At 41.5% G+C, this 14,364-nt stretch overlaps 1 protein-coding gene across 1 annotated transcript in view; it reads right to left on the reverse strand.

Moving 5' to 3' along the window:
• Positions 1-7,766: 7,766 nt before the first annotated feature.
• The window catches only part of CR1 (complement C3b/C4b receptor 1 (Knops blood group)), a gene marked incomplete at its 5' end in the record, with an annotated part of 60,732 nt that continues 54,134 nt past the window's right edge, over positions 7,767-14,364 (reverse strand). Inside the window, 4 exons of the mRNA XM_081113294.1 lie at positions 7,767-8,732; positions 11,924-12,028; positions 12,745-12,820; positions 14,022-14,045. Coding sequence (XP_080969420.1) covers positions 8,720-8,732; positions 11,924-12,028; positions 12,745-12,820; positions 14,022-14,045 — 218 coding nt within the window. The 3' untranslated portion in view covers positions 7,767-8,719. The remainder of the gene's footprint in view (positions 8,733-11,923; positions 12,029-12,744; positions 12,821-14,021; positions 14,046-14,364) is intronic.

The raw sequence follows: 14,364 nt of genomic DNA on the forward strand, positions 1-14,364 counted from the left end.
GGAGGAAGTCATGTTTCATAAAGTTCCACAAAGACCCTGGAGTAGTTTCATCTTCCTACAATCTAATAAATAAAATGTAAAACCTTATAAATAAAAAGTTTTCTGGGATAGCACAGGAAACTAAAGAACATCAGAGACCTTATAAGCTCAGCACATGTATGATTCTCGAAAATTACTTTAATGAATTCACATTACTATCTTAGTCATTTAGGCTTTAGGTCATAGCATTAAAGTGTTTATGATTATTATTGTATTCCATTAACTAGAATGGGGATGAGACTCAATCTTGATTCTAGACTTGTTGCATAAAGACTTCATTTTTTAACATGTATTTTGAATCAAATCTGACATCAACCAATTTCCTGTTTTCATGGGCAATAGGATTGAGGATATATTTTATCCTCATTAAAATAAAATCTAATCTTATATATGTTTTGGAAAAATTCTTGATCATTAGCCCTGGTATTACTGGTTTCCCACCCCCACCCCCATTTTCTTTTTCTGTTTTTTGTTTTGTTTGTTTTTTTAAAGCAACTCTCCCATGGTGAAACTCTATTTCTGGGGTGGTCTGTATACCATGACTACTCTACATTGGGTATAAAATGTTGGCTTTTTCTCCTTAACTCAGGATACATCCAAAGAGTAATTCCAGTTTCATAACTCTCCACAGAGTTCCCTGAGACCTTCATTGAGATTGCACTGCCACTCAGCTTCTTCTTTTCCAGTTTTGATTTTTTTCCTCCTCCTTTCCATAAATATTGAGCCTAAGAGCATTTCCTCATAACTGTCTTACACACCATCTCTGTCTCAGCATTTCCTTTCTGGCAACCTAACATGTGACCACCACAATCAGGCTGTGGAGCAGAGGGTGCTTCTCCATTTCCAGCTATAGATGGTCCGGTGACTCCCAGGATTGTTCTAGAAAGGACAGGTTCATGAACTGCAGAATGTGAGGGCAGTTCTGCCTGGAATGCTTACACTGGCAGGAACTTTTTAACGCTGTTGCAATCACCATTTCCTCATTTACTTTCTCTCCATAAGCATCTGAGGATTTTGGAGTTACGTGGTAAATTTATATCTTAGTCTATCTACTGCCCATGTTACCATCCACCAGTCATTTGTTCATTAAATGCTGCCAGAGAATCCTCCTCCATCCCTCCAGAGCATCCCTCCTGGGTTATAACAGGGTAGTATTATGGTTTGGTTAGTGTCTGCCACGCCCAGTACATTATAGCAAATATTTACTGATTGCCTACTGTCTGCCTGCATCCAACAGTGGGCAAAACACAGTCCCTGCTTATATTCCAGTGTGTGTGTGTGTGTGTGTGTGTGTGTGTATGAACCCACAATAAAAAAACATGAAATAAGGATCATGAAGATAGGTATGGTTTGTTATTGTTCATCAGTGTGTCCTCAAGACCAGCACAGGACATGGCACATGCAAGGCAACTATTTGTAGGATGATGGCTGCTTAGGACAGAATGCAGTGTACAAATTGTATATATGATAGAATTCTAAAAATAACAGTGGCATAGAAACACAAGGAGATATAAAGACAGAAGGACATAGACCCAAGTGTTAAAAATTACTGTCCTTTCATTGCGTATGTTTGATACGATAAGCATGCTTTGTGTGGCATATATATTTTAAATTGCATATCCCATTCAGTAAAACACCAAATAAACCCAGAGGACGGGCTGTCAGCTGTATTTTTGAGCTGTGGGGGAAAAGCAGATTAGCATTTCTTAGGGTGGTCATTTCTCACTGGTTGGCTGCCAGTGTTTTCTTAGGTGGTTTTGCATCTCCCCTCATATAGGACCCAACACGATGGGGAAAAAAGAAAAAGAAAAAACAATTCCAAGAAGCCATTTGGTGATAGAATAGTGTACTGTCTATAATGGATAGGAACAGAAACATGACTCCATGCCCCCCACCCCCTAAAAAAAAGGAAGAAAGAAAATCAAAACAAAACCCCGCCCGATAGTGGCCAACAACCCATCTATTTGCGTGCAAAAAGCACTGCGCGCCCTTCCAAAACCCGCCGAACCCAGGGACGCAGGCTTCTTTCCTGCAGCGCCCCCGCCCAACACGCGCTCCCGGCGCCCATACACAGCCAGCAGGGAGCTTCCCCGCCCCACACCCTGCGCCGCTGCTCTGGGCACTTCCACCCAACACACGGCGGACAACGCCACACCCGCCCCGGACCCCCCAGCCCACGCCAGGGGGGCACAGCAGCCCGCCCACCCAGGCGCCCCCGGCCCAGGGGGCACAGCGCCTGCCCCCCCACGGGCACAGCAAGGGCTCAGCATCAACCTCGGGCGCCAGAGCACTCGGGGGAGTCCGCACCTGGAGCACGTGCCCGCGCGGCTCGTCCTGATTGATCCGGGCCCCAAACACCTGCAGCCTTTGCCAGGGACGCAGCTTGCTTAGCCCGGGACACTCTGCGGCGCCCAGCGCCCGCCCCGGCTTAGAGACACCACCAGGCAGCCTTCGCCGCGGGCACTGCGGGCTCCCCCCCACCCCCCCCCCCCTTCCTAGATCCGCGCGCAGAAAGATCAGGGCATCTCCGGCCACGCTGTCACCCCGGTTGACCCAGTCCTGAGCCTCCTCCCGATGCACCAAATGAAGCCCCGCTCCTCCCCCTCCCCGCCCCCGCCCTTGGCTGAGGACGGCCTGGGGCTCCCTGACCCGCTCCAGTTCGCCCCGGAGCGCACACCCTCTCCAGGCTCCTACCGAAGGATGTGGGGAACTGGAGCACTAGAGCCACCAAAAGGACCCCAACGAAGCTCCAAGAGGAGAAGGGGCTCTCAGGGCGCCGGGGAGGTGTGGTTCGCGTCCCGCCAAAAGCCGTCATTGTCGGGGAGATCAGTGGGAATCCCGAGAGAGCCAAGGAGCAGGTGCCTCATTAAGTTATAGGATGCAGCAAAACCCAGAATTAGTTCCAGGTGCCGCCCCACAAGTGGGCGTGTCCTGGGCGGGCGCCAGGGCCAATCGGCAGCCTGCAAGGGGGGGGTCTGGGCAAGGGGTGGTGTGCAGGCCTGGAAGGGGAAGGACAGCCCTGGGTGGGTTTGGCCTCTGCACACCCCACACCTAATGTAAATGACTCTTGTCCCTTACTCTCCTGAGAGGACCCCTGGGAAGGAAAAATAGTCAACAACCCTGTGCCATGAAGCATATTAAGCCTCAACTCTATGGGGCCCATGACCTTGCAGAACTAAATGTTTCATTTCATTGAAGAGGAAATGTACATGCATGAAAAAGTAAGAATAAGGGTGTATTGAGTGGCAAATTCTTGGGAGCAATGAATGTCAGTAGAGTTAGAATGGGTAGGAATTGGTTAGAACGTTAGATGACGTAGAAAAAAAGAGCTTTTCTGCTGAAACAATCTCTCAATCCCGGAAAATTGAGAACGAGCAAGATTTATTTGTAGGTTTGTAGGGTTGTGAGTTAACCTTATGTGAGTAGTCAAAGGAGGGGGAAAAACCAGTAACATGATGGGTAGTAAAAAGAAAACAAAAGTTGACATTTTCTTCCCATTAGTTGTTGCCAAAGAAGAAAAATATCACCCAATGTGAGTAAAATTTTGAGGGAACAAGCGTCCCCAAACCTTTAATTTTAAACCTCAGTTTTATAAATGTGAAACGTTTTTAAATGGAGATAGATTTTAAACCACCAGTTCCATTTAGAGCTTATCCTAAAGAAATCATGAGCACTGAGAGCAAAGGTGTATGTATAATTTGGAAGAAATATAAACCTTAAGTGTCTAGTAATAGTGTTAAGGAATTGATGCTTGGTAGCATTTTAGGGTGGAATTCAATGTAGCAAGCAGTGTAAAACACTATCACTGTGAGAAACTAGAAAATATTCATAAATGAAAAGCAGAATTCAAATCAGTGTATACCTTTTGGTATTTCTTTTATTGAAAAAAAAAAGGAGTATATTTATGCACAGAAAAAGGGATTAGTTGGAAATATACCACAATTATATTTAATTTTCTTTGTGATTTTCAGTTTTCTGTATTGACTGGCCTTATGTTACATTTGGATTCAGGTAAAGAAATTTGTTTTTAACCATCCAATATATATATCAACATCTATTTTGTTCATACAATGGTGGGGATTGAACCTGTACTGCTCCAGGTTAAAGAATGAGATGTTGGTGAGGAAATGGAAGCAACCCATACAAACCTGAAATGCTTGTTCTGGAATTACAAAACTTCATATACATTTACACAATTCTGCATCTGAGATGGACTGGAGGCTTCTGGGTTCCACAAACCATGGAATCTCCTCTTTCTCTCAGACCAACGTAATTAATATATGGATTATTGGCCAAGCATGTCAGACACTATGTGTGGAGATGATTATAAAATGAACACCAAAATATCTTGGGTTATTAAATCTAGATATCCCATGATGAGACAGATTAAAGGAGGTATAATTAAGGAGACAGTGAATAAGAAACTCAATTATGAGGAATTATCATTTCTCTTCATTCTAACAGTGTAAAAGAGTTATACTGGTAGTTTAGTAGCTTAATGTTGTCACTTATTCAAACAGAGAATCTATTCTCTACAACCACTAGTACACTATGTTCTATGTCAATTATATCTCAATAAAGGTGAGGAAAACCTTTCCCATCTATTTGGGCCTTGGAAGTAAGTTTTTTTTTCTTGTGAGAATATTCAAAAGATAGGGGGAAAATATGGTGAGTTTCTTAGTTACAGGTACTAGATTAGATTCAGAACTGGAATTTGCTTTCAGTCTATGAAATTTCTACGCCTGATGTTCCAAAAGCATTCTAAATATAATTTAAAATTTTCGCATCGATTGCTTCAACTTGTTTTGAGTTGACTCATCTCAGGATATGCCCCAAGCCTTGTTCCCTATTTTTATGGACAAGCTGTATGAGTCAGGAATAGAGTTTTGTTGCTTTTTCTCCTGTGCCCAGACAGTCCTAGGCCTGCTGGAGCTGTATAATAAATATGTGTTAAGTACTGAGTGAAACAAACAGGTGTAGAAGTCAAGTGCGTTTAACATGTCTCATTTAATGCTTCACTCTATGGGTGTACCAAATGCTAAAAAATTCTGAGAGATTTTGATTTTGATCATTTTAGACACAAAACACAAAACTGGATTTGTCTCTTTTAAAAATAAGATATGAATTGTCTGCACTGAAAAGCTTTCTTAATCAGGCAGACAAGCTGACCTATGAAGTGGAGCTAATGTTTGTCTCTTAGCATTGAGATCATTTTAGTGACTGAGTTCAAAGGAGAATATTGATCGTGAACTTCCTAAGGTCCTCACAGGAAAAAAGCAGAGAGGGTTAAGGCTTTGAGGGAAGTAGGGGAGTAAAAACAAGTGGTTCTGCCCTGGCTGGCATGGTTCCGTGGTTAGAGCAGCAGCCTACCAACCCAAGGGCCTGGGGTTCAACTCCGATCAAGGGCATGTACCTGGGTTGCAGGTTCCCCACTCCAGTTGGGTTGAGGTATGTACAGGAGGCAACTGATTAATGTGGCATTCTCTCATCAATGTTTTTCTATCTCCCTTCTCTCCCACTCCCCCCCGCCCCCCTCACTAAAATCAATGGGAAAATTCTCCAGTGAGGATTAATAACAAAAAAAATAGTGGTTCCTCTAACTCCCCCTAAATATTTTTTTCAAAAGGCTAAAGAGAAAAGGAGAAGAGAGTGGTGAATGTGCATGAATACCCAGGTTTTGAGCTGTGTGGCAGATCCCTTTTAGGGCTTTATGAATTGTGGTATGATGTAGTTGGTATGTGGGGATGTTATGAGAGTCCGACTTGTTTCTTTATTTGTTTTTTTTAAAATATATTTTATTGATTTTTTACAGAGAGGAAGGGAGAGAGATAGAGAGTCAGAAACATCGATGAGAGAGAAACATCGACCAGCCGCAACCCAGGTACATGCCCTTGACCGAAACTGAACCCGGGACCCCCCAGTCTGCAGGCCCCCGCTCCATCCACTGAGCCAAACCGGTTTCGGCGAGAGTCCGACTTCTTTAAAAGAAAACAATGTTAGATGATTCTTTGCCGCCTACATTAGTATATTTACATGATGCTTTTCAGAGGTGGGGTAGCAGCATGAATGCCCCTGTGAATGCCCTCAGAAAAGGCCTTCGACTGTCCTGGTGAATGACACAGGAGGGGTTTGTGGAAACCTGAGAGAGTGGCTGGCTGAACAGAGGATGAGCTCTGCTTCTGAGACTGGCCCTGAGAGCTATGCCTTCTCTATCTGCACCTGGTAAGCACCTGCCAGCCAATAGCTGTTACCAGCCAGAGCCTTGCTGTGGTAGGCCACACCCAAGCAGGCCTTTTGAAGGCAGCCAAATACAGAAAGGAGGGCATTTCTCAGAAGGAGCACGTTTTCATTTTGTTTCCTCTTGTTGTGGAAGCCTTGAAAAAGTAGATACATTGCAAACCATATTTCCTAAGAGAGTTTCAATACTAAAAGCTTTTATTTCTTTCTTATAATGGAGGAGACAAGATTTCATTGAAGCATTATCATTTAAAATTAACATATCTCACATCTAAGTGTACAAAATAAAAGTTAGATTAGCATTGGAAATGGCTTTGGAAAATAATTGTTTCAGCTGCTACTTTTCAGTTGAAAAAATGTGAGGCAAGAAGTTAACAGAAGCCCAACGGGTATGGCTCAGTGGTTGAGTGTCCACCCATGAACCAGGACACGGTTTGATTCCCTGTCAGGGCATATACCCAGGTTTTGGGCTCAATCCCCATGGGGGGCATGCAGGAGGCAACTGATCAATGATTCTTTCTCAGTATTAATGTTTCTCTCTCACTCTCTTCCTCTCGCTTCCCCTCTCTGAAATCAATAAAAATATATTTAAAGTAAAAAGGAAGTTAACAAAATTGCTCAATAATACAATTAAGTTAGGCAATATGGTATTTTACAGAGATAACTAATGTTAAAAATCTCATTTTTTTAACAATTAAAAAGTCACAGGCATCAGTATTTCTTAATCACATTGTGCACCAACCTACTCCATTCAGAAGGGGGGGAAAAGAATTTAGAATTTTTTCTATGAAGGGATTTTTAATTCTAAGCAAGGCTAATTCTCAGTTAATTTCTATACCTCTTTTCAAAGATTCTATTCCCCAAACCCAAGAAATAATAGGAATTTGCTAAGCAAACCATTGAGCAGCTTTTTATATATTTGTGGACTATTTGCCTGTGTGTGTGTGTGTGTGTGTGTGTGTGAGAGAGAGAGAGATCTGGATAAATATCTCTTGCCCTTTTAGAGAGAGGTAGGGGAGAATTAGTCTTTGAATTACTAACTCTCAGTTAAGCCCATTACCCTTTGTCTGTGATATGTTGCAATTTATTTTCCCACTTTGTCCGTTGACTCTTTGGTTCTGCTTTGTTTTTTTCCTCTTGTATGATTTGAAATTAAACTTCTAGTTGAGGTCCAGTTCACTATTGATATTTATCAACATAAATATCAGAATATACTTCAAAAACAACTATTAAAACCAGAATTACACACCAGTAGTCATACACAAATCTATTCTTAAATATCCAGTAAGATTCTGCTATTTTCTCAGGTGGCCCATAATATCACCCCAAATTCATTTTCATCTATAAGGATTTGGATTTTTTAGAGACTCTAGGGCTACTTGTAGAGAATGTGTCAATACATGTTATTAATTTGATAAATTCTTAAAAGTCATGTTTCTTAGTAAATTTAGTGTATGCTGAATCCATTCAAAAGTAAACTAGTTACTTTTATATAAAAAATTACTTTTATTTAAAATTCAGTATGTTTCTTAAACAGAGCATAGTACAAAGTACTTTTGAAATAGATTTTAGGAAATATCCAAAGCTTATTTTCCCCCCAAATATTTCTCTTGAGTATTCTTAAGCCATCTTTCCTATAATCATCTAATGACTTTTTAAGAAACAGAAATTACATATATTTTTTTGAGAAAGTGAAAACATACATATCTTTTACTCTAATCTGTCTAAAAGGAATGGATTCTGCTCTACAAACAAAAAAGAAGGTAATTAAGAAAGAAAGACATATGTGTGTATAAAGACCCATATATATGAAGAAAAATTAGCAGAAAGTGAATTGAAACATTAGCAGTCATTATCCCTGGGGAGTATAATTATATCTGACTTTCTTGTTTTTTATATCTTCCTCCTGCATTTTCCAAATTCTCTTTTTGAGTCCATTCCATATTACACTTAACACTTGAACAACAAGAGTCTGAACTGCATGGGTGAATATTTTTCAGTAACTATACAGTTGCCCCTCTGTATCCTGGGATGTTGCATGCAGGATTTAGCAAATGGCCAATCATAAAAAGAATTTTCATTCAGATGGCACCACTTAACCCCCACATTGTTCAAGATCACCTATATGAATAGTTAAAAATATGAAAGACAAATGACAAACTTATAGACAGAAATCCTAGGAGACAACTTCTTCCTTTAAATAACTGAGATTGCTTCTAAGCCCTAAGCGCAGTCCTTCCCGTGGCTAGACAGGGCGTTCTTTCATTTCAGCACAAAGAAGGAAGATGGAGTGACAGCCAGCATCTCCACGTGCACACGCTGGCCGCTCTGTGAGGCCACTTCAAGGACTTTATGAGTCTCAGATCTTATTCTGTTGAAATGAATCGGCTCCTTTCCAATGAGCATTTTCATTTGAGATGTTCTTCAGCTTTATAGTATGTTGTCAAGGAGGGACACTGAAATAAAAGGAATTCTTATTTAAATGACAGCAGGGTCAACAAATTTCTATGCTGCTAATCATGATACTGACATCACATTTAAAAGAAGTGTTTATTGCCCTCTGTTTTGGTAGCCATGTAGGACACGAGACAGTATGGCATAAACTGAGACACTTAGTAGATAAGGGATGAATGAATAAGTTGACCATTCCCCATTTCTTTTTGTAAAAGGAAAAGTGTCCTCAGAGTTGAGCAATTAAATAAAAAGTGTCTTATTCCAGAAAACCTACAGGTCCATTGTAACACACAAAAGCTTTCTTTTAGTCTCCTTTCTGAACCATGGTTACAGCAGGGGGAAGTAAACAGAATCTGGTAGTTTGGGGGTGGGGCAGTTTCAGATAGCCTGTCCTCCTGCCCTTGTCACAGTCAAGATTGAAAGGAGGTATTGCATAGTTTAAGGTGTCCGAATGCTCCCTCCGCCAGTCTTTCTTAAGGCCGGGAACACTGTGTTGTCACAAATGGTCAGACTCCCCTCAGCTCACCTGGAACTCCCAGTAATTATTGCCACCTGACCCTTCATCATTGTCCCCTTTCTAGCTCACAAGTGTTCCCAACATCCTGTTACCTGCATCATCATTGAGCATTCTCATGTGTTCCAACGCATGGCTGTGTCTTTGGAGTCTGTCTGCCTCATTACCTGTATCCTCTCTGACCCTGCACCTGACCTGAGTGCACAGCTTTTCAGCTTGGCACCGATTCTAGCTCACTCCTTGTCTACAAACGATTAACCTTCTCCTGTAGAACACCTGTTATCAGAATTCCAATCTTAAAAATGAAAATTTGACATTACTTTATTAAGGAGTTCCTAGTTTTTTATAAAAAAGCAGCCAACAGTTAATAAACACAACGTGAGATGCACCTTGAGGTAAAAGAATGTCTCCAAAAAGTTGAGGATAGATAACATTTAGGTAAATTGATTCTCAAATATTTACTGACCACTTCTCATTTGATTAAGTCTATACTCAGAAATTTGAGGACATTTACAGTGATGGTCTTTATGAATACGTACGTTAATTTAGCCTGGGAGAGAAAACACACAAGCACAATGTGTGGTACATTAGGTTAGGGGCAGACAAAGAATATTGGGGACCAGCTATAATGATAAGAAATATTAATCATGATCTGTTCACCATGATTGTTTTGTTCTGATTAAAGAAAGCACATTTCAACCTGGATGGGAGTTGCATGTGGGACCTGGGAGCTCACCTGGAAATGTGGTCCAGCCTCCACTTCCAGGAGCTGCCCATTATCATTGAAAGGTTAACAACCGTGTTGCAGAAACCAGAGGCACCCCCAGGCCTTTGCAATCCCCAGCCTGCATTACATTTAAACTGCCCATTTTACATACCTTTTCTTATCCCTTTTGCCTACTTCCCCATGTAATCTTTGTCCATCTACCCAATATAAGCAGCTGGCTTATGGTGGGGGGCGGGGGTTGAGGAGGTGGGGGGCGTGGAGGCAGAGCAGATTTTTATGGATGACCTGCTGCTCTCCCATACTGCTGGCATTATTGGAATAAATGCTCTTATATGACTCAACCCTATCTGCTGAAATGGCTCAAGTAGTGACAGGCAGCCCGGACTCATCGATTTTCCTGTTACAACGATCAGTGACTAATCAAAATTTGTAGACTCAATGAATGAGTGAGTAAAAGAATGCAATAGAGTTAATAGGTAAAAAACAACAAATGAAAAGCCGAATACTGTATGATGAATTCATATACAGTTTTTAACAATGAGAAGAATGGTTGTCATTTGTGAAACCAAAATCACATCAACATAATCTCAAAGTATAACCTTGCAAATGCAAAATAATATGCAAAGTAGCTTAATACTAACCACTGGGTGGAGGGTTATTACAAGTGATTTTTATTATTTTTATGTTTCTGGGTATTTTCTGTTTTCAATGAGTATATATTATCCTTGAAAGAAAATAATTTATTTTAAAAATTGGAATAGACAGGAAGTGCTTTGAGTTCTAAAGAGAGACATCACTTTGGACTAGAGTTATTTGGGGGAGCTTCTTGGGTCAGTGAATTCTGAGCTGGGTTCATGCAACTTAGATTGGAAGGAAGGTGGCAAAGTGTTTTAGGCAGGTAACCTGGCAAGAATAGGGTAAATCAAATGATATTTTAAGCAGTCTTCGGAACATTTTTAAATAAAATTTGTATAAAGACAAGCATTGCCCTTATGGTCTGGTTATTTAGTCTGTTTATATTTGGTGGTAGCATGGCTGACTATGAATCAGTTTTGCATAATTTTTCCATCGAAGTCCCCTGATAATAGAAGAAAACAAATGCGTCTCCCCTGCCCAGCCAGGTATTAGTGCTAACTGGCAGGGAAGAAAAGGATGAGAAAAATAGCTAAATTATATACATTTTAGTTTTGAAATGAGGTAGTCAGTAGCTTTCATTTTGAAATTTAGGGCATCACTTGATGTAGAAAAGAGGCTTGCCTGTCAGTCTGGCTTGAGGAACAATGGATTGACTAGGGGGGTAGACACAATGCAAACTCAGGAAAATTTGGGAATACATGATCCCAGGACAAAGAGTTCCCTCTCTCGTGTGGCACTGGTTCTGGTCTGGTGCTGTGGCACTCTCGCTTCATGGCCTGCACCTGCCCCGTGCGCTTGCGTGTTCTCTCTCCATAGCCATGTGGGCCTAGAAGCCGCGTGGCCCATGGCCATGTGGACCCCACATGCGGATGCTGGACTGGCCTGTGCTTTACTATGGGGTGGAGACTGGCATCCCTAATTCTAGCCCTGCCGAAGGTAAGCTCGGACTTCTTCCATGGTGGGGCTGACATAGATGGGATCTTGGAAGGGAACCCTCTTAACTTTATATCATCAATAAAATTCTTTCCCCCAGGGCACCCCAAGAACTCCACTTCCACCGCTAACAAACACACAATTAATACAGGAATGCTGAAGAAAACAGTGCCTGTGCACAGGACTGCGGAGTCCTCACCCCAAGTCACTGGAAACAATTATCCAAGAAAGACACCACCAGCAGCAGTGTATCCAGCTCCTGAAGTACTTTCCAACGGCTTTGGTATTAGTGATCTACCAGGTACAATGGCATATTTAAATCCTGTTTCCATTTTGATACTTGGGTTGTTGAAAGCATTTTGATTTCAATTTGTGTTCGGTACCTGCTATGTTCCTCACTTGTCTGCAGACTTGGCGCATGATCACAGCTCCCTTCTTGGGGATGTAAATGGATATTGACTTCCTTAGATTTTGCATCTGCATCATTGCTAATTGGCAGGGGAGAAAAAGATGAGAAAAAGAACTAAATTATATACATTTTTGTTTTGAAGGGAGGTAATCAATAACTTCCATTTGGACATTTAGAGCGTAATTTGTCTCAGGTTTCCCATATCTTTGTAAGGCATCTAAAAAGAAAAATGTAACCAAGTCACACTTTTCAAAACTGAGTAAAACCTCGGATTAGAAAATAATACAGAAACCATTCTGTAGGTTGTGTCGGAACTCTAACCCGCTTATAGACAAGCGCCCACGCCTTAGGACAACACCTTTCTCTATCCCAAAGCCATATTGCTTAGTAAATACTGGTACAACAGGATTGTGACATTGAACTGGCTTTGCGCTGCCATCTTACACAAGGCTTCCTTTCACCCCCAGAGTGAAGATATACGCTCTGTACTTTGTACAATACCTATAGTATGGAAAGTAGCAGTTGTCATGAAGGTACATAAGCACTGATAGCAAAAGAAGTATTGAATTACTTTTAAATATCAGTAAGAATAGTCATGTATAAATAACAATAGCTAACATTTCGTGACATTCATTATAAGAAAGGCACTGTGTTGCGGTAGGAGCGACTATTATCTTATTTTTCTGGCAAGGAAAATGAACTTTAGAGAGACGAAGTACCTTGCCCAGGGTGCAAAGCTAGTGAGTGAGTATGAGCATAGGTCTTAGTGATTGCAAAGCCCATGGCTGGACTGACCGTTTTTTGCGCTTTAGAATCACCCAACAGGAAACAATGATGGGTATAATAAAGATGACCACACTGGAGGATATGCCTAGGCAGTAAAACAAGGTAATTAAGTGCATGCAAAATACAACCCATAGCTTTTCATCTCTATCTTCGTATCTAGTCTCTCTAGAGCAGAGGTTCTCAACCTGTGGGTCGAGACCCCTTTGGGGGTCGAACGACCCTTTCACAGGGGTCGCCTAAGACCATCCTGCATATCAGATATTTCCATGACGATTCATAACAGTAGCAACATTACAGTGATGAAGTAGCAACGAAAATAATTTTATGGTTGGGGTCACAACATGAGGAACTGTATTTAAAGGGCCAGGTTGAGAACCACTGCTCTAGAGGTTGCCAATGATTTTTTAAAAATGTAACTAAATTCTGGTTTAAAAAACACCGACACAGGCTTACCTTTACGATTTCCCCTTTGGCTGGCATTTCTCAGTGGCTAGAGCTCAGCCCGTGTACCAAAGGGTCATGGGTTTGATTCCTGGCCAAAGCCACCTACCTGGGTTGCAGGTTCCATCCCTGCCCTGGTTGGGGTGAGTCTCCTCCCCCACCCCCAACTCTCTCTCTTTAAAAATCAATGGGAAAAAATATCCTCCGGTGAGGATTAACAACAATAACAAAAAGATCTCCCCTCTGCTCCTTGTCTAATCCAGCTCTTTACTGTCACTTCTATAGGGTTAAGGGTAAGGAGTGAGCAGAGCCATTCTGCAACCTGTAGTCCAACAGCAGCCTTTCAACAACATGTGAGAACAGCGCTGACTCCTGGGTTCCACCCCTCAGGCCTGCGCATCTCTTGTGTGAGGCACAGGAGCTATTCTATGCAACAAACTCTGCCAATTCCCTCTGAAGCCGACTCTCTCATAACGCTATTCCTCTTCCATACTCAGATCCCAGAAACGGGCTTGGTGGTCTCTGTGGCTCCAATTTGTGCAAGTGAGCCTGACTACCGCCCTGAAGAATATTCCCAGGTTGTATTCTCCAGCTACAATAAAATAAAATGAAGGACTGGTCATCTTTAATGGTTCAAAGACAGTGCAGAGCCTCTGATGGAGAACACTCTATAGGCAGATGAGGATACCAGTTTCGCCAGTGGCCTGAGTCTATCACTGTCTCCTTTCTAAATGAAATCGCAATGTAAGATATTTTGACCTCTCTTTTTACATTTCATTCATTATAAGTGGATACTTACTGTTAAAGGTGCTGCAGTTTCTCAGCAAACCCTTTATAAAACTTACCAATAATGCGAGCATTGCGTCGGCCTAAAAGGAAGATAAATTCACAAATGCATCAGTCAAGCCCTCACAACATGATTGAACAGGAGCCCTCAGCCAATGACAATTTAGCCTAATTTTTATCATTGCACAGTCCAATTTCGTTTTAATTTAAAAAACCATTGGTTTTACTGAGATAATCTCATTTTATCTTCTGTACTCAGTGGTCTGTTTCCTTTCTTTTTAACTTACCATTTTATCATAAAATTAATAGAACTACAGCAAAGAATGTATAAAACAGAACAAAAGAAAAATATCACACATAATTCTACCACCATGAAATGCTTTGGTACATTCCCTTCCAGAA

Source organism: Myotis nattereri, assembly GCF_964212035.1.
Source record: "Myotis nattereri genome assembly, chromosome: 18".
In the NCBI taxonomy this organism is placed as follows: domain Eukaryota; kingdom Metazoa; phylum Chordata; class Mammalia; order Chiroptera; family Vespertilionidae; genus Myotis; species Myotis nattereri.